At 37.4% G+C, this 19819-nt stretch overlaps 1 protein-coding gene across 2 annotated transcripts in view; it reads right to left on the bottom strand.

Moving 5' to 3' along the window:
- The window catches only part of MAP3K15 (mitogen-activated protein kinase kinase kinase 15), an 82861-nt gene that overhangs the window by 43677 nt on the left and 19365 nt on the right, over nucleotides 1–19819 (bottom strand). The window contains exons 2-6 of one of the 2 annotated variants that reach the window (XM_027448310.3): nucleotides 15034–15173; nucleotides 11579–11602; nucleotides 6832–6903; nucleotides 3058–3251; nucleotides 252–420 (exon numbers count right to left, since the gene is read on the bottom strand). In XM_027448310.3, coding sequence (XP_027304111.3) covers nucleotides 252–420; nucleotides 3058–3251; nucleotides 6832–6903; nucleotides 11579–11602; nucleotides 15034–15173 — 599 coding nt within the window. The remainder of the gene's footprint in view (nucleotides 1–251; nucleotides 421–3057; nucleotides 3252–6831; nucleotides 6904–11578; nucleotides 11603–15033; nucleotides 15174–19819) is intronic. The other variant, XM_027448311.3, reaches the window with a different exon arrangement.

Raw genomic sequence — 19819 nt, 5'->3', positions numbered from 1 at the left:
TTTTTTTTAAGGAGATTAAAAATGACAGAAAACAAACAAGGAGACCTCTAGAAGTCACCTAATCAGTGTCTCTTGTTCATAGATAAAACAAGTAAGAGTCTAAGGCCCCTTAAATAGCCTAACAGTCAAGTCAAACGGTTAATGCAGAAATGCAGTGTCAGCTTTGAATCACTGTTTAACAGATGAAGAAGTATGCAACAAGACCTGAAGTCCCACGGTAAAATCGTATTTCTTAGTCTTTAGAAACATACCTGTATATCTCGGTAAGAAAGAAGCAGGTTTATGACAATATCAGAAGTCAGCACTTCAGTATTATCCATTCGAAGCTTGATTCTGGCCAGCTCCTTAGCAAGTTCATCTCCTTGATACTTCTCTCTAGCTTTTCTAATATCATTTAGCAGTGTTTCTTTATAGTATGCACTAAAGAAGTAAAAGAGACATTTGGGAAGAAGATTTGTTATTTCTTATGAATCACAGAATCATATATGTTGGAAAAGACCTTTAAGATCATCAAGGCCAACCACCAACCTGACCTACAAAGTCCCATCACTAAACCACGTCCCTTAGTGCTACGTCCAATATTTCCAAGAACGGGAACTCTACCACTTCCCTGAGCAGGGGAGGAAAACCATGAAACATGGATGCATTTCTAATAAAAGCTATGATTTCTAATTAAAAGTACCATTTCCTCAGAATGAAGTTTACATCAAACGTTTCATCTAAGTTGATATTTTTCGTTAAATCATTACACACATTCTACCTTGCTTTACCTCAGCCTATGGGGCTATATATATGTGTATGTATATATATATAATACCAGGATTTTGAGATAATTTTATTACCACAGTAAAACTGCGGCATATTTTGGCCCATTACTGACCATGACAAATGTGGCACTTTGTATCTCTATCCTTAAGAAGGCAGCAATTGGAATAATAAAGTGACACAGAGACAAGAGACCACTGTGATGTAAAGAGGAGATACGGGATTTTATAACCAAAGGAGGAAAGAAAATTTCAAAAAAAGAAACCAAAACAAAGACAACCTACCAAAACCTTATTTCATTGTAGTTTGTTTGATGAATATAATGCATAACGTGCATTAATATAAATATAACACATAACAACATTAAAAACCCCAGTAGCTGTTTACACTTTATTTATACTAATGTCAGTGCACAGTGCAACACCAGATATTTTATAGAATACAAATTTATATTTATGTTATCAGTCTGGCAGTTATAAACTACCTGGACCGGCTACTTAGGGCTAACATTATCTGGAGCAGCTTATGGAGTCAGTATCTGGGAAGTCAGCAGATGGTGCCTGACATCCTCAAGTGCACACGGTGCCTTTTTTGTTTACAAGTGAGCATCGCTAGTATTCAACTTTGCTAAACACTAAGCCCTACACATAGCAAAGAAGATTAAGTGCTCCAAAACATTATGTCTTACATTGAATGCATACAATTTTTATAATGCAAGGCAGCAAGGTCACAGTAGATACTACTGGAAAGCTTTTAATAGCTGTTCTACCGTCAAGTGGAAGTTAGGCCTAATTTACCACATATTACCTACATCAAGTTTCTATCCAGCACTGCCTTCCCCCGGGCTAATGATAATTATAGTCCTTTTGTTAACCAAACCAAAGGGAGATGGTGTTTTTTGAAATTATGTTTTTCAAAAGTATCCAAATGACTTAGGAATGGAAGTCTCACTCTCAAGGAAGATTTAACACTTAACCTTTTCAAATTTATTCAAGCTTTTGGAAGAAATATGGGGTCATCTAGCTACTTCTTCTTCTTCATAGAGCTCTTCCACAATAGTGTCTAATTATGCAGCAGTACTAAAGCCTTTTTCAGGCACTTTAGCCTGAAAATGGAAGAGGGAAAAAAAATGGCTTTACTGCAGGGCTTTCAACACAATTATCAAACAGAAATCACTCACAGCCTTGGTCATAAATGTCAGACAAAATACACAGGTAGCTTTGGATAGCTCGTTCACAGAGCACCATTTCATAATGACAGATATGCTAAATGGTAGCAAAATTAATTACTGCCAAGACCAACTACTAAGCTGGTTGTGCTACTAATTTCCTGAGTCCTGCATTGCCTAGCGCAGCTTGCCTGTATGCTGCCAGCTTCAGTGAGTTTCTGCCTCTCCTCTTGTCCCTCTTCTCAAAGTGGGCCTGTGTTGCCTACCTGTAGCCTTCCCTCTAGCACTGTGTTGGAGAAGGAGGGAGCCTGTGTTTCCTCAGGCCGGCAATATCCCCTTCACAGAGAACAGCAGAAATGGGTGTGGATGGAGGTAGAATGGCAAGGTGAGTGTGGGCTGGGCCATCTATACATCCTAACAGTGGGACTGGGAGAACAAAAAGCACAAAAGGTGGCAATGGGAAAGAGAAAGAAATCTGACGGCCCTCAATGCTACCTTATGCTTCAGACACAGGAAGATAACCAAGAAGCTCAGTCTTTCCCATTTTTTTCCAGAAAAACAAACAAAAACGGGCTGCAGAGTACATGGAAAGCACTTCAGAGAGAGACACTTTCATCTCCAGCCCCAGTACTCAGAACTCCAACAATCCTTTGTACAAGTGGCTTAACAGTATCTCATTTATTGTGTGATATCAGAAGGCTAATATTAAAACAAATAACAAAACATGGAAGGGTTACATTTCATTGCTGCCTTATATATATACTTATTGGGTGACAGGAAAAAAATGGTCTTTGGCTTTGAGTTCTCTGAGGTGGCTATGATCTTATCTCCCATTACAACCTCATGCGCTCTAATTCATGTTGCAGCACTTTACCTTACCTGTGGACTGACTTTGCTTACTGATATTTCAGAAAAGTAACCATAAATCGCTTTCTAACATAACATGGCTAGTTAACTGCAACAGCTGCAGGACATTGATACAGAAAGCCATAAAGTCAGAAGCCTCTTTTAACACTGTATTAACTGCAGCAAAAAATCAATGCTACTAGAGATTCTGCATCTCTTTCCATTACATTAAAAAGAGAATATCAAAGGTTCTGGAAGTTTGTGTGTTACAAAATTACCATGATGTAACATGAACATCCTTCAGAAGGCTGATAAACCTGTCCACCAGCGGGACACAAAGCGGCCCCAGGATATTGTCCCAGCTGGGTTGCATATATTCAGAAGCTCTTCGCTGGGCATCACTTTCACAGCAAAAGTAGTCAGCACATGGTGTGACAATGTACGGAATAAAATAGTAATTGCCACTGGAAGCCTAAAAGAAAAACAAATCTAGTTTAGAAAACAAAGTGGAAATATGCATGTGTATACATAGAATTCTTTTACTGTCAGGAAAAAAAAAAAAAAAAAAAAAAACTAGATTAGTCTTGGTGCAATGTTTAACGCAAGCATTAAATTCAAGGAGTTTTCTGTGGAAGAGTTACAAATATTAACAGGGGTAATGAAAAAGGGTCTGGATCTGAACAATCCAATAAAACTGTTCAATTTTTTGATGTGATGCATGGACCCCAAGAGGGCCTGGCAGAAGAAGCTAACTTCTGGTCCCACATTTTTGAGGTCAGGGAGGATGTACTTGCATCCTCTAGGCTTACTCTGTGCTAAGAAGGATATGATGCAGAGCTCACCATAAACCACGAGAGAAATCCAGAAACACAGGCATTGTAAGGACTTTATGGAGATGCTTAATCCAGAAAAGCTTACAAAACATCTGCTTCAAGCTGGCACCAAACACCAAATGATAACAACAAAAACAACAACAACAAAAATAAACCCACAGTGAAATGTTTTGTAATATATTTAAGACTTTTAACACAAAATTCTGAAGGAAATAAAATCCTTAATAGGCTACAAATAGCATAAATATGATCAAGGTGCTGAAATGAGAGAGAAAATGGGAAATGCCTTTCAGACCTCAAATACAATACGTTCAGATTTTTCAACTCCTGAGCAAGACTCAAAAAAAGACAACTAAGAAGTATTTCACAACTACTCTAAGCACCAGTGTTCTATTTTGAGCTAAAACAATTCTCTGCTGTTTAATAGAGAAGTAAAAAGTCAGCCAAACAATGCATTCAGAGTAACTAATCATGAACCCTGAAGTCAGTGTGATACAGTTAATGAAATCAGCTACCACTCAATATCCTTCTGCTGTCACCTTGGGGATACCAAGGCATCAAATATCTACTACATCATCATACTTTTTATTTTTCGTAATATCTAAGCCTGCAGTAAAGCAGCAGCCATTTAAAGTTACTATGAACACTAGGAGAATGATGAGATGCCTGAAAGAACAGATATGAGGATGGCGTGGTTTTATATGCATTAATACACTGGATAAGAGGAATAAGCTGTTCACAGGAAATAATAACAAATTAAGGTATGCACTTACTGAAAATACAGACAGGAAAAAACCTGTATCAGAGACATGCTGTTACTGATCTGAATCTGTAAGGATTTCAAATTTTAAGTGATTTCTAACAAAGATGAAGCTACTTGCCTTCTCCACAAGCCTTGCAGTACACTATCTCTGTTGCAACAATATCATTATCTGTTGCAATATCTTTACTTCACACTAAAATTTGGGAAACTTGCAACCCAAGCAATCAGTATGCTAAAACAATTAAGTCTGAGGTTTATTCAAATAAACACAAAGTTCAGCACAATACAAAAGTTGCTTGTCTATAAATTCTGGTTTTAAGCTTGTAATAATGAATTAGATCTTCCTGCAATGGGAAAAAATAAAAAAAAATAAAATTAAAAAAAAAATAGAAGTATGATGGATCTTGTGATGTAAATAGAGCTACAGTTATATCCTGGAAAATAAAAGCAAATTTTAGGAAATATTAATTGTATATATGAAACACCGTATCTACCATATTTGGCCAGCATCTCATCTGTTTGACCTAGGTTTTTAACCTCTTTTTGGATATGAAATCTGTTCAATTAAAAACACATTTTTGTGTGCAGAAGTCAGGAAGCCTGCACATATTTTGGCATGTGATCTTGAGCAACCAGCACAGCTGTACCTCCAAAAATTAGTTTGCCATGTTTGGGAAGGGCAGTCCATACCCAGTTCATTCAGGTGACAAGGTATGATTTTTGTGCTGTACATGAAGGAAAAGATATTCTGTCCCCTGACAGAGATGCCATTTGGTATAGCACCAAGAAAACCAAACATTGTATGCCCTGATAGACACCAATCTCCAAATTTTTACTTTCTTCTGTCCAGTATTTATATGGAATAAATTCTAAAGTCTCTTCATATAGAGGGAAGAACTGAACTTTCTAAAAATAGTCCTCTTTATCTTCATTATGTAAAAAAAAAAAAAAAAAAAAAAAAACAGTTCTGTTCATCTATTTTTCTTAAACTATCAAGGGCTAGAGATGGCTGTATCACCAGTAAATATCACCAGTAAATATCATCATTACTTCTTCAGATCATCTGTTCTGGATGCTGATCTCTGATACCAAAAGCTGTGAAAATTGCTGTCCTGTCACACACCAACTACTGCTTTTTAAGATAGCAAATAAGTGGCACAGGTTTGTATTAAGGAACAATTATAGCCATTCCAGCTGCAAATATGTATTATCTATGAATTATGCTTTATAATTCATAGATATAGAATTATATAGAATATAGAATAGAATTATTCTATACATAGAATTATATAATTCATAGAATTATATGACTTTGGTAATTTATAAAGACTGTATGCTGAGTGGGTTTATTTCTGGATTATTAGCCGTTTTTATTATCTCAAGATTTTTTTTTTAAATTTAAAAATAAAACAGACTGGAAAAAAAGGAATAACTCTCAGTAGCTCATCTTCCAGCACATAACATAAGCCCAGTGCACTAGCAGTGAAAATTTTGTATTTGATCACAACACTTTAATCCAACAAAAAAAGAGCCCAAGGTTTAGGAACATAAAAGAAATAAAAGTAACTGCTGGTAAATTGAGAAAAGTACCTGTTTTTCAGAGAAAAATGGTTACAGGAATAAAGCACAGAGATACGCCATAACTGAAGGAGTTAGGCCTACAAAGGCCATTTTAGGCCAAATGTAGAGTTCTTTTTGTCTAAAAATACTTCTCTAAACATTTCACTAATGCTGTTAAAACTGAACATTTGGCCTTAATAATATAAACAGGTGTGTGCTTTTTGTTGTTGTTGTTTGTTTGTTTTTTCACTTGTCCTGCTATAGGTATTCTGGTCAAGCTGTCACTTTGTGCCAGAGATATTGTACTAGATCTCTGCATCTTCAGAAAGGGAATTATGCCTGCACAGCTGATAGCACAATTATTTCACTGTAGCCATGCCAGTTTATGTCACTTTACTTTTCACCACTTCCTCGAGGAGTATTAATTAGCAGTGCTTACCTTAACTCACAAAGCAATTAGAAGAGAAGCACATAGGATGACAGAAAATGAACTGCATTGACTCAAAGAAGTCACACCCTTTGAGTATCCAGGGAGTTTAATCCACTGTTGTCTTAAAATTTAAGGTTTCTGCATTAGTTTTCTATGCCATCCCATTCCTATCCATCTTGTAATATGGGTGACTCTAAAATATCAACTTTATAAAAATACTTCCTGTTCAAAAGTTGAACATATGTGGCGTTTTTATGTAAATACTATGAGAGAGATTACCATAAACCAAACACTCCAAGCACAAGATCTAGCTTGCAAGTAATGAGTACTTCAAGATTACAGTTACTTTGAAAGTAAGAACCTACCAAGCATAATTTAAAAAGCATCCTTCTATAAAAATGCCTAGAAACACAGTAATGAGATGGCATATTTATTCAACAGAAATCAGATTGAAAGCGATACATACTTTGCCTATCACATTACCACTGTGGTATTCAGGAGGTACTTGAACCCGAAGGAAAGCTTTGTGGTTGGCAACCTACTCCAAATTGAAATAAAACAACATAGAGGAAAACACCACCACAAAATAGCATAAGAATCAAAACAACAGACAACACATGAATAGAAAAATGATTAAAGACAGAAACAAGAGAAAATGAATATAGATATTTATAGCAAGCCCATATTTACAAGAACAAGAAAACAGTGCAATAAGTTGCCATCAAGAATGTAAGAGTTCTTTATCTCTTTTATTTGTCTTTACATCTCCCTGTGTCATCATGAATATGCTTTAAAGTCTTACTTTCAAGAATGTGGCAGATTCATTACCTATTAACTATAATCCAGTCACTACAAATATGCATCCCTTGAGACAGTAACATTTCCATTAAAATTCATAAATATATTTTAAAAGCCTTAGTTTTCATTATGTCAATAGTAACAGTGGCATATTTAATGATAGAAATATTAGAAATAATATTTATTGGGTTACCCTTTGCCTTTTTACTGTTTTCCACCCAAAAGGAATAATGATTGTCTGCATTTAAGATGCTCCTATATAATCTTTCATTTTTATATAATAATCTTTCATTCTGTGCCCTTTTCAAACTCTTAATACTTCTGCTGCCTCAGAGGCTTTTTTAGAAAGATATCTTTAGATGATCAGTCATATAACCTTTTATATACTGTAAAAATAAACAAATATAAAGCTGCTTTATGATACTGCTTCTTTAGGTTACTAAACCCATATAATATATATCACACTTTAGTCAATCCATTGGGGCTACTAAATTGGAGAAAATGAGTCTAAGTGCCAAAACCATTTTATTTAGTTTTCTTAAATATTCATTAACCTGAAAATGTAGAGAGTCTAATTTATACAGCTACCGAAGCTCTGAAGAGACTTTCTGCCAATCACAATAAAAAGTGATTTTTCAACATAGAAATTCCTTCTGGCGAGGATAAATTATCATCCTGTTCCCTTTAGATCAAGGAGAATTTTTGCTAATGACTCCTCCGTGGCCAAAGCATCATTCTCTCCTTATTACATAAGACCTGCTTCAGGATTTGACAAAACGAAACCCATTTTAATCTCTGAAAACACTTCTTCAGGTCCACAGACCTAAGTAATAATAAACCTTTTGGTTTAATAGCCATCCTACTTTCCTTTAAATATTTCCCTCAAAGGAAATGAACAGGGTTATTCAAATTTCTCCAGGCATACTATTAACTAAAGAAAAATGAACTCTCTCTCTTTATATTCTGTACTTGCTTTAATAAGTTTTCCAAAGAGTGAAACTCTGTTATTTTCAATGCTTATAAAGCTTACATTTTCAGTCTCACATTCAAAGAAACTAAATGGATCAAAGTATGTATTTCTGAAACTATGTGCAATCAATGCTAGAACTACTGCGAGAAGGACTGTACATTTTGCCTCCTACTCCAGGAGCATTTAAAAACCTTCCTGTGCATTCTTTCCTTCACTCCATCTTGGACATTTTAATGCACCATTCCTTAAAATTTTGTAGATGGAGAGAAAAAAAAAAAAATCAAGGGAGAGAAAAAAAAATCAAGCACCAAAATAAAATAACTTTTATTTATATTAATAAAATTAATTTTATATTAATAAAATAACTAACATGGATTTTGTGTGTTATGTTGCTTTGGGGAAAGATTTTTTTAAACAACTAACGTGTTTGAAAATCTTTGGAGTTTTATTTTTTCAGTAAACCAGTAATAATCTGACATTTAAAGAAACTCCAAGGCACAAGCCTGCTTTTCAGAGAGAAATGCATTTTCCTGTACCCTACAGTCCAGTAGCACCCACTGTGCTCTCAATCCTTGATTTTTCCATAATGATACAGGAAACAAACTGTTCTGCCAGACGGGATGTATTTAATTTATTTTATCAAAAATAATTTTGACAGAAACAAGGGTGCTGTCCATACGTAATAAGTAAAATTATTAGAAGGTTGTCCTCAAAGGTCAGAGGAGCTCCCTGGAAGGAAACCTAACTGATGGGGCACAGAGAATACTGACCCTGAATTTCATGCCAGGGCAGCTCTGTCTCTGGGAACTGAACTCCCATAGCCAATAATTCTTTCCTGACTTACATTCCCCATCTTATCTTACTCCTGAAAATCTCTTTCCTGGATGATGGAAGGAAGCTACATCCCCACTTCTACTCTCACACTTTTTCTCAGACATTAAGCTATTAAATCCCTCAAACTCACACCACCACAGCATGTCATTCTATAATTTTCATTGTTAGACCAGCTGTGCTGAAGCCAAGCAAATTAATTGCTCACCTTTTTTTCTACACATTGTTTTTAGCTTTATGTTCAGTTTCTTGCCTCCTCCTTCTTGCTGAATTTGCATAATGCTTTCTTTACAAGGAAATATTAATTCCTTGTTACAAGTAATGCACAAAACGAAAATCACCTGTAGATAGACACTACCCATTCATCGTTTCTGCATCTTTAATATATTTCCACATCAGTTCCAAACTGTGATCTTTTTTTTTGCACCTTTGTACTTGATTTGAGATTTGCAGGATAAGTTGAGAAGAGGAGAGGATTTCCCTTCATAGAGAAAGTTGTGGCTACCTCTGGGTTGGAGGAAGGCTTAGCAGATTAAGTATCTGTCCTCCTTCCAACATGTCTCCACACCCTAGAAAATACTGCATTTAAGCTCTTTTTACTATTTGACACTACAACAGAGGCATACCAATACAAAGATTGCTTCAATCGGGAACAGAGAAAGAAAAAGACAAAATCCTAGTACAGTGTATTAACAGTTGATAAGTAACACTGACAATTTAAACTGAAGTGGTTATATGATTATTTCCTTCATTGGACACAGCAAATTCACAGTTTTGGTAACTATACAACTAATACTGCAACCCTCATTCACAATGACCTTCCAACAAAACATTGTCTGTACGGTTGTTATATATTTAATCCAGCAATGAAGCAGTGGCACAGTACTGGGACTGTAGCAAACTACACAGCTGTCACGACACCTCACTGGATCTGGGATGAGTGGAAAGCAGTTATCTATTTGAATTCAATTCCAACTTTATATTTTTATAAGTTTTAACCTATTAATTATTTAGCTTGCTAATTAGTTTGTCACAATGTCTGATTAAAAAAAAATGGCAAAAGAATGTAATACGGGAGCATATTACAATATAATTTACTATCTAATAAAAGAGAATATGAATAACCTCAAATAAGAGAATTCATACCAGGTATATAAAGTCAATTATTTTTTCCTTTGAGTTTTATTCTGTTTTTTTTTCTTCAATAAACTCTTTTTAGAGGAGAAATCAGGATCCCAATTTCACAATTCCTCCCTGTTCCTTTTTTTTTTTTTTTTCTTTCCAGAAAACATGTTTCCATACTTATCGTTTCTTTCCTTCCACATGGAGGTGAAGGAGGTCATAACTCCCTCTGTGGGAGAGAGAATCAGCCAGAAGAAAGGATTGCAGGCTGCTAATCTGATGGTGCTAGGCTGAACTTGTCACTGTCCTCTGCCTTTCCTCCATCTCTGGAGCAACCACCAAGTGGCTCTGTCACAATTCTCCCTTTTGGAGGGGAAAGCAAATACTTGTGACATTTTGATTACCCACCAGTTGTGGCCAGAAGGTGGTCAGCAGCATTATTCACAAGCAAATTGTTCTGAGGCCCCTTTTCACAGAGCTGTGGACCTGAAAATGCAGTCCCCACCACACAGTGAAACTAGATCAGAGATCACCACGACAGACAGGAAAATGACCTGGACTTACCCAAGTGCTCAACCTGATCTATCTTTAGCCTACATACAGTGCTGTGGTCAACTATAAACAGCAACTCAAAATAAACTGCTGTAACTAATGCATTCTCTCTTCAGTTCCCTTTAAATGATTAGTTTAGCAAAATCTAAGAACATTTTATTATTTTAATCCTGTTCTATTTTATTTAAAAGAGAATTTAAATGTATGGTGAATGTGGGGAAAACAGAATGAAATAAATCTAAATTTAATATTTTTGCAAATTCAATAGTCCTCAGCAAAACAGTGTGCAGTGTTTAATGACCTCTGATAAAAATACCCTCTGATATGTGTATTTAACACTTCACATCACAACTATGTAGGATATTGTGGTACATTAAAATAAGTCTAAAATAACTACAAAAATTTATCTTGGTTGAGGTTTCCTTCCTTGTTTGGTTTTACTTGTATTAAAAGTAAGAATAAGAATAATTTTAATTTGGGAAATAAGCTTTTGCATTCCCCAGCAAAATCTGCGAATTTGGGAGGAAGAGGATGGGTACACAGTAGCCAAATCTGTTTGATATACAAGACAGCCTTAATAAGGCATCACACACATTCATACGCGTCTGCACAAGTGAGTGAAAGTAGTAGCAGTAGAAAGAGACTTTGAAATTCTGAGTTTGCCTCTTGATCTATGAACCTATGTGGGTAACATATCTACTGGCACCTTTCTAGAACTTAAAAAGGAAAAAGGAACTTCAAAAAAAAAAAAAAAGTAATTTTAAAATCCAACTTTACTTTGAAAAGGAATTCAACAAGATTTCCACTAGTCTAAACTGTATATAGGGAAAACAGATCTCCTTCTATGGAGTAGAGAATATATATGCTTGGCAGTTTTGTTATTAGAGTTGCTTCAAATGTGTTCATTTTGCTTTAAAATGAATGTAGATTTAATACTTACTGTGTTTTTCTGAGATACCATATCCTGGAGGAAAAAAAAAAAAAGAGAGAGAATAAAAACAATTAGTCATTTTTATTGTGAATTATTATGTACAATAAAAATAACTGGTATACACATATACACACACACACACACGTGTTCTTCACAGCATAATCCACATTTTCTGCCAAAGCAAATTCCAAGTAAAGAGACATAACAATGTCAAAAGAAGTCTCAGTAGTTCAGGTTAGGAAAGAATTAATGATTCAGAAAAGAAACCTATTCAAAGCAGTGTTCAGAAGATGAAGAAAACTAGTACTTGCCACTAACTGGAGTTTCTCAAGCTGGGCACTCCACATGCCCAGTCACAGACTGAACTTTTGTGAAACAAAAGCATTCAAAGATGGAGATTTTTTTCTCTAAGAGAGTATCCTTAAGATACCTACGCCCCTTTCCTACTTACATGGGCACAGCCCAACACACCCCTGCACCTTAGTTCTTCTCATTTTGAAATCTAAAGAGAGCTATTGAAACCATGAGGCAGATGATAATTTAATGGACACGTAAACCAGATGTAAAAGGTCTCCAGTTACTGGTAACTTTCTCCTCCTTTTGCGATGGTCTGCATGTCCAATGAATACTATTTGGTGAAATAAACAGATCTCCAGATAAGTCACTCTACAAAAATACAGACTTGTTCCTAAGCAAGGTTTTTGATGTCATTTAATTGTATGTGCTCTGACAACCTAAGATAATTCTGCTTGAGTAACTTCATACCCAACAGCCTGAAATCCACTTGCACAGAAATGTCGCTGCCTATGTATACCATCAAACCAAATGTCAGGGACCATCTAAGAGGTTTCATTCTGCAAATGTAATCCTCTTGAAATCCAGACTATATATATTTCATGTGTTTGAAACTAGCCTTTTTTCGAAAAGACATTGGTGAAACTGAAGAGACAACTCTTGGGAGAATTTCAAGAATAGTTCTATGAAATAAGCTATATAAAGTCAGGCTGTCTGAACCTCACAGCTCTTCCCAGTAGGAGTAATAGCAGGAATACCGCCTTTATAATAATTAGGCTAGCCACTCTTAAGAGGCATATATAGCAACCTAGATCTAAGTAAAGTGATAAATTCCTGAAGGCAAGAGAAAAAAAAATGACCAAATTAGTCAGCAATAAAGAACCACCAGCAGACAGTCAACAATACATACTAGGGTTCCTATACCTAAACAGAATTACTGATTAATTCAAATTCTTCAGGCCAATAAAATACATCAGAATAAAAATGATGGGAAGTTTAGACATCTGAAATATGACATGTCTAAAAATAAACATGTCCACCTAGCTAAACAAGCATCTCCAGTAAAGCTTTATTTACTGCTGATAAATCATTTTCTCACTGGGGTAGAGATGAATGCTTCTGAGAATTATCCAGCACCTACACCATGAAACACATCACAAGATCATGAAATATTCTTCACTGAAAGATCCCAAGAACAATCCCTATCCACCTTATGAAGTATTCCTAAGAAGAAAGGTGCACTAGTATATTTGAATGGTATCCAACTGTGAGCTGGTTCTCAATTGCAGAAGAGGTATCAAGGACATCACAATAGGACTGAACTATATGGCGGTGTCCTGCTTCAACTGCTCTAGTGGTCAGTCCAGATGATCTCTTCAACTTATTTACAGCAACTTAAATCAAGACTTGTGACGCACAGGCACATCTTACTATGTCAGCCAAGGAGGTTATACAACCAACCATAAAATAAGGAAAAGGTTAAGTGGGACCTCAGTGGCACTAACAGAGCTTCTAGCAGAAGAGAGATGAAGGCAGATAATAGCTTTTCTAGCTCTATGCGATCCAGTCATGCTCCAGTGTTCTCAGGTCCCCCGAGTTGTCCTTGGGCTTACACACTTAGAATAAAAGCCCCAGAACCTACACTGCAAAAACTTGAAAGTTCTGGCAGTGAACAACCTGAATATCTGGCTAATGGACAGATGTGACTGGAGGTCATTCATCACTCCAGCTATGGAGCACATGTTTGCATATGTGCTTGGCACAAACTGCAGAAATCAAAGCTATCCGCAGAGGTCCTCACTAGGCAGAGACGTATAGATGATGACAAAGATGACTAGCCTGTGCTTTCCAAACTTTGGCACATGCTGGGGAGAACCAAACTGACTAGAACATCTGAGAGACAGCTTTAAAAAAAAAAAAAAAAAAAAAAAAGATATAAGATGTTAATGAAAAATAAAAAGTTCTCTTTGTAGTCAGGTATATTACCACTGCAAGATGAAAAGTTGTATGCCTGCCCACTCCAGTTAGACAGAGGAATGGAAGGCATGCAAGTGTGCCTTAGCACTTATCTCTTTTATTTCTTTGAGCACGGGGTGAGAGAGACTCCATCTCCGAGTTCTTGAGAATCCAGGTCACACAGAAAGGGAATGTACATGTGGACCACCACTTACAGAAAGGAAGTATGGGGTATTGGACACATCAGAGTAAAATCAACGACATTGAGAACAGAAGAAAAAAGGAAAAAAACTGTGACAGAACACAGCTTTTGGGGGAAGAAACAAGAAAACTCATACAACATTAACATCAAACTTAATATTCTTATGGCATCAAGAGAGGTTGGAGAATTCCAAAGAGGATTTTGGAGACCAGTGGAATGAAAAATATAGGAGAATAAATAAGAAAAAACAACCAACCAACCAACCAAAAACCACAAAGTATGAACAACACTGTTCTTAGTGAAGGTAGCAAGAAAATGATATTAAAAGAATCAGTAGGTAATAACACAGAGAAGAGTTGTCTAAATGTCATCCAAAACCAATGAAAATCTAAGCTGTGAAAGACAGAAAAATCCATGACACAGGACTTACAGTCAGAGCAGCAATTATGGAACTTAAGTGTATAGCATGTATTATCCTACTATAAAAGTGAATGGAGAGGCCTATAAAAAGATTTGATGAGGATCTGTTTATCTTCATCACAGAGCAATAAAAAGATTCCTGTAGTCCTAGCTACTCAGAACCTAGGAGATTCTAACCTTATCTATGAGGAGAGAGTCGATAGTAGGAGTAGGTTGCAATACATTCCTTGTTCAAGTGTCATTATTATACAATGCATAACTTTTTTTTTTTTTTTTTTAACTTGTACTCTAATTAAAAGATGATGAAGTGGAAGGACAAATTAGACCTCAGTTCCAAATCTAACTGTGTGAAGCAAATTCAGTACAACACTAAGGATCTTTACTAAATAAACAAGCTTTTATGCTGTTCTAATCACTGTTGGTTTTCACTTGTAGATAGCAGCTATTATTCTTAACATGATTCTGTTACATAGCCACCAGGAAATCACACTCAGTCAAAGTTTCAGAAAAAACAAACAAACACAAATGTTTGCAGGATAGGGTAGTTAAAGGTGTTTCTGAAATGAAGCAGATGTTGAAGTGAGAAGCTTACTTTGAGAGACTGAGCAGTGTCAGCATCTGTGTCATGGTAGAGTATAACATTATTTGCCATGTCAAAGCTTTCACGCACACCAAGGTGGTAGAACAGTGATGGTTGCTTGGAAATATCACTCATATCCACAACAGCAACATCTGAAATGAGAGAAGGAGGAGAAAAAGTGCTAATAGTCTTAAAATCCATTTTATTCTTACAAAAGTTAAAATAAATCTTGAAATTACACAGAAATTTCAACAGCCAAAATCAATACGCTCAAATAAGGATCATTTTCTCATGGCACAAGCAAATTTTACAACGCATTTAAGATACCATGTCCAGGAAACGATCACAGTTTTACAATAACTGAGGCACAGTATATGAATTCACAGTTTGAAGTCACTGCATCAGGGATACCACAGGTGAAGAAGCAGGTCTACGTTTGCTCTGACACCCAGAACACCCAGTAATCTGGAGGGCTCTGAACCTTCAGGGGGAACCTCTGAGGAGAATAGTGCAGCTGAAAATTTGGGAAAAATGCAAGACAGAGTTTATCTTAAGAGGCTGATGTTTGGAGTACAGGAAATTCCTAACCTGTGGAAAAAGAAAAAGCTTGTGAAAGTTGACTCTTAAAAGCTACATGCATTATGGAGTTCAAGCCAGGGCAGGGGGAGGCTGGAATGAAGGGATTCAACACAGGCAGCCTGAGCAAGACTTGCACATCTCTTGGGTAGCACAGTAGTCACAAATGGAAGTGAAAATTTATGTCAATGGAAGACAACTTATGCAGAGAGCTAAGGAAAAATACCCCATGCTATGCAGAAGAGACAAGGTACAGGCCATGGATCTGGAACTCACCAATTGGTTCAGATACAAGCCTAAAGGCCAGTACAGAGAGAAGAGGTAACTGGAAAAGAGGACATTTACCTTGAGTTTCCCCCTTGATACTTGTATTTCTATGCTAGCTAAGAAAGCTGTGGTTTAAAGCTTTCCAAAGGTCTGTATCTCTATGACTGTCTGCTTTCACTGCTGTGGGACAGATGGATGAACTTAAATCCAAAGTATTCATTAGACCGGAGCCTTGGCATTCAAACCACAGGGCAGCCTGAGGTTCAAAACGGATTCCAGAGACTCAGTGCAGCTGGGCAGTAAATCCTGCATCTCTGAAGTTGCTAACAGACAGCTCCTGTATCTGTGGGGAGCGACAGCGAAGGGTGAGCCACCAATAAACAAGAAATCCAAAAGCAGGACTGATGTGTGAGATTCAAACAGCAGCCAGTTGACCTGGGCTTCACCGAGGTTACCCATCACGAGAATCAATGCCCCACACTCAGCATGCGAGCTCTTGGTGAAGCCTGCAATGAATGCACGTTCCTGTAGAATTCCACCTGGCTGTTTTATCTGCAGTCCACAGAAAGTGATGCGCCTCAAAACCAAAACATTGCCATTCAAGAGCTGGGAAAAAAATAAATAAATAAATAAATCACGGCTACATGAGAAAATTCCCTTACCCCTGATGAATCTCAGACCCTGCACCACCTACTGATCCCCCTTTCTAGTGCCTTTATACAGCATGGATATAATTCTTAGTATACTGCATACCGTAGGGTGAAACAAACTGTGAGGGCGTGAAGGAGTAAACCCCAGCTCCATACCTACATCCAAATCTAGATTATCCCCACCCTCAACATTATAAAACCATTTAATCATCTTGGAAAATGTAAGTGATCTATAAAAAAAAAAACAAAACATTAAGATGAAGGAACAAGCAGACCCAGAATCAAACTACATCTAAGAAAAAAAAAAAAAAAAATGAAGTCTAAGATATTGTACTAGTTTTAATGCCTACATAAACTGTTTTTGTGGAACTAGAGTGCTGTGAAATCAAAACCGCCTTCCTGGTGAGAGAATTTAGACAATGTGCTCATGTAGCACACAGATATTGCATTTTACAATACAATGTGAGCAATGATCCGTAACAGAGTTTATTGCAACAAGGCTGTACGCAGTTCATTGCTGCACAAATAGTAGTCTACAACTGAAATTTGTCTTCTATTGACTGCTGCTAGGTAACAACGCAAGCAGCACTGAACCACATTAAATGGACATAAGAACAGAAGCATCTGCCTTAAAAAGGGGGAATTATTCACCACTTACATATTCATTCACACAGATCAAAGGTGATGAATAAGAATGATTTTTCCTTGTTTATTCACAGCTCGTGAACACAACTGTGAATAAGGTAAAATGAAATAAAACCAGCAGAGGAGATGAAGACGGTATCACAAAAATATACGTTCAAGTGGAAAAAAAAACTCCAGTAAGACAGATGAATGGATCCAGTCTGACCATGGGAATCAAGGGATGAGACAGAAGCCAAAGTCAGAGTGAAGCAGAGCACCAGAAGAGCTGGAGGCTGTGGACCGGAGCAGTGCTGAGACCCTGCATTCCCAGGGAGGCCTCCACGGCCTCCTCCAGCAGGAACAGCAGCAAGCTTGGAGCTGGGAGGAAAGACTGCTTGTATCTACTTACAGAACAGCTTCATCAGGTGCCAGTGAAACATCACTGGAGTCTGGTGAGCCCAGCAAGTGAATGCAAATTTGGGTGGAGAACAAAATGACCGACAAATAATTCTTACTAAAGAATGATAGAATCATTTAGGTCAGAAAAGACCTCTAAGATCATCTTGTCCAACTTTTAACCTAGCACTGCCAAGTCCATCCTTAAACCATTTTGCTAAGCTCTACATCTACATGTGTTTCGAAGACCCCTAGGGACGGTGACTCCACCACTTCCCTGGGCAGTCTGTTCCATTCCAGGAAGAATTTTTTCCTAATATCCAACCTAAACCTCCCCTGGCACAACTTGAGGCTATTTCCCCTTGTTTTATCACTTCATGCTTGGGAGAAGAGACCGATCTCCCACCTCACTATAGCCTCCTTTAAGGTATCTGTAGAGAGCAATAAGGTCACCCCTGAGCCTCCTCTTCCCCAGACTAAACAACCCCAGTTCCCTCAGCCACTCCTCACAGGACTTGTGCTCCAGGCCCTTCACCAGCTTTGTAGCCCTGCTCTGGACATGCTCCAGGGCCCCAGTGTCTTTCTTGTACCAAGGGGATCAAAGCTGAACACGGTATTTCAGGTGCGGCCTCACCAGAGCCAAGCACAGGGGGAAAATCATGTTTTCCCTAGTCCTGCTGGCCACGCTGGTTCTGATAGAAGCCAGGATGCTGTTGGCCTTTTTGGCCACCTGAGCACACTGCTGGCTCACGTTCAGCCAACTATTGACCAATACCCTCAGGACCCTTTCCACCGGGCAGCTCTCCAGCCACTCTTCCCCCAGCCCGTAGCATTGCTGTACTGAGGTGCTGCTAGTATGGTATTCAGCACCACTGATCACTGGGTCGAAACACACTCCCCAGGACGGCTGCTTTCAGGGCTACATCTCTCTTCCTCGTGTAGGCAGTTTGTGAATCACTCAATGAACAATGCCAATAACGTGTTAGAGCAAATACTGCTCTTCCAGTTGCCGTGCATTTTGCTTATCGTTGATGCTAAAATCTTTCATCTACAATTCCTGAAACATGGGCCCTATGCTACAACCACATAGTTAGTGTGGTTGCAAAGAGATAATTTCCTTATTTACAGAGTTCAGGAAATACATAAAAGAAAACTACAACAGTGATACCTGCTTAGCAAAGCTTGATTTGTGAACAGAAACATAAGTCAAACACAGTTCGTCCTCAACTCCCATCCTCCATGTCAGGAGAGCCTGCCCAAAACAAAAACAAAAACAAAAAAAAACAACAAAACATGCTTCCAGGCTTCTCCTTCCAAATATAGGTTTGACCTCCTTCATTTCCTTCATTACAAACAAGTGTGAAGCAAGAGCTAATGCCAAATTTGAACAAATGTTTCAACAAATGATGAATTTTATGCAATAATTATGCAATAATAAAAGGGTTAAGAAGGGCAGAGAGTAGGGGAAGGTACATCCCTTCTGTAAAGGTAGACTTCTAAGACAACTACAACAAACTTTACAACCTATCCACCACAAGGTGTGGAAGGGGTTGGGATATGTTTAATGTTACACAGAACCAATTTTGGAACAAAACATTTAAACTCATGGCTTCATTTCTGTAGCAGAAACTCACATTCTCAAGAACATCCACGTAAAAACGTGTCCTTCCTCATTTCTTCTTCAGCATAAGAGATCTTTTCAGCTTCTGTCCTTTCAGTTCTCTTGTTGCATGTAAAACTATTTTCACCCTGAAAACAGTTTTCTTGTTAAGAACCTAAAAACTGGTCTTGCTTTATTAAGAATCTGATTGCAGTTTATTTGTCTCAGGCTTCGCCTCTATTGTAAAGCAAATACATTAATGTGTATTTTATAGTGCATTAAAGCAATTCATCAGGATTACTAGTACAATCTTGATTAGGCCTCTGCACTGCTGCAGCAGATGGCACATAAATAATTTCTTACATTACATTTCGTGTATTTCAACACTAGTGTGTCTTAAGAGACCAGACCGGAACCAGAAATAACTATGGCAACTGAAATGAAGATTAGAGATCATTACCTGTGGTAAAACAGTAGACCGTGGAACTAATAAATTACCCAACAGGCAAAACATTATTATAGAGAATTAAATCTTCTGGTTTCAACCTCTGTCTGGATGGCACCTGAAGGCATTATATAATTTAATGATCTAAGCAACTCACAAGTCTTCACATGAGTGTTGTAGGATTTATGGCATTGCTAGCAACAACAAAAATAACATTGACACCAAGTTTCTGGATTTGTC

Source organism: Anas platyrhynchos, chromosome 1, assembly GCF_047663525.1.
Source record: "Anas platyrhynchos isolate ZD024472 breed Pekin duck chromosome 1, IASCAAS_PekinDuck_T2T, whole genome shotgun sequence".
NCBI lineage: Eukaryota > Metazoa > Chordata > Aves > Anseriformes > Anatidae > Anas > Anas platyrhynchos.
This window is presented reverse-complemented; position numbering and strand designations above follow the sequence as displayed.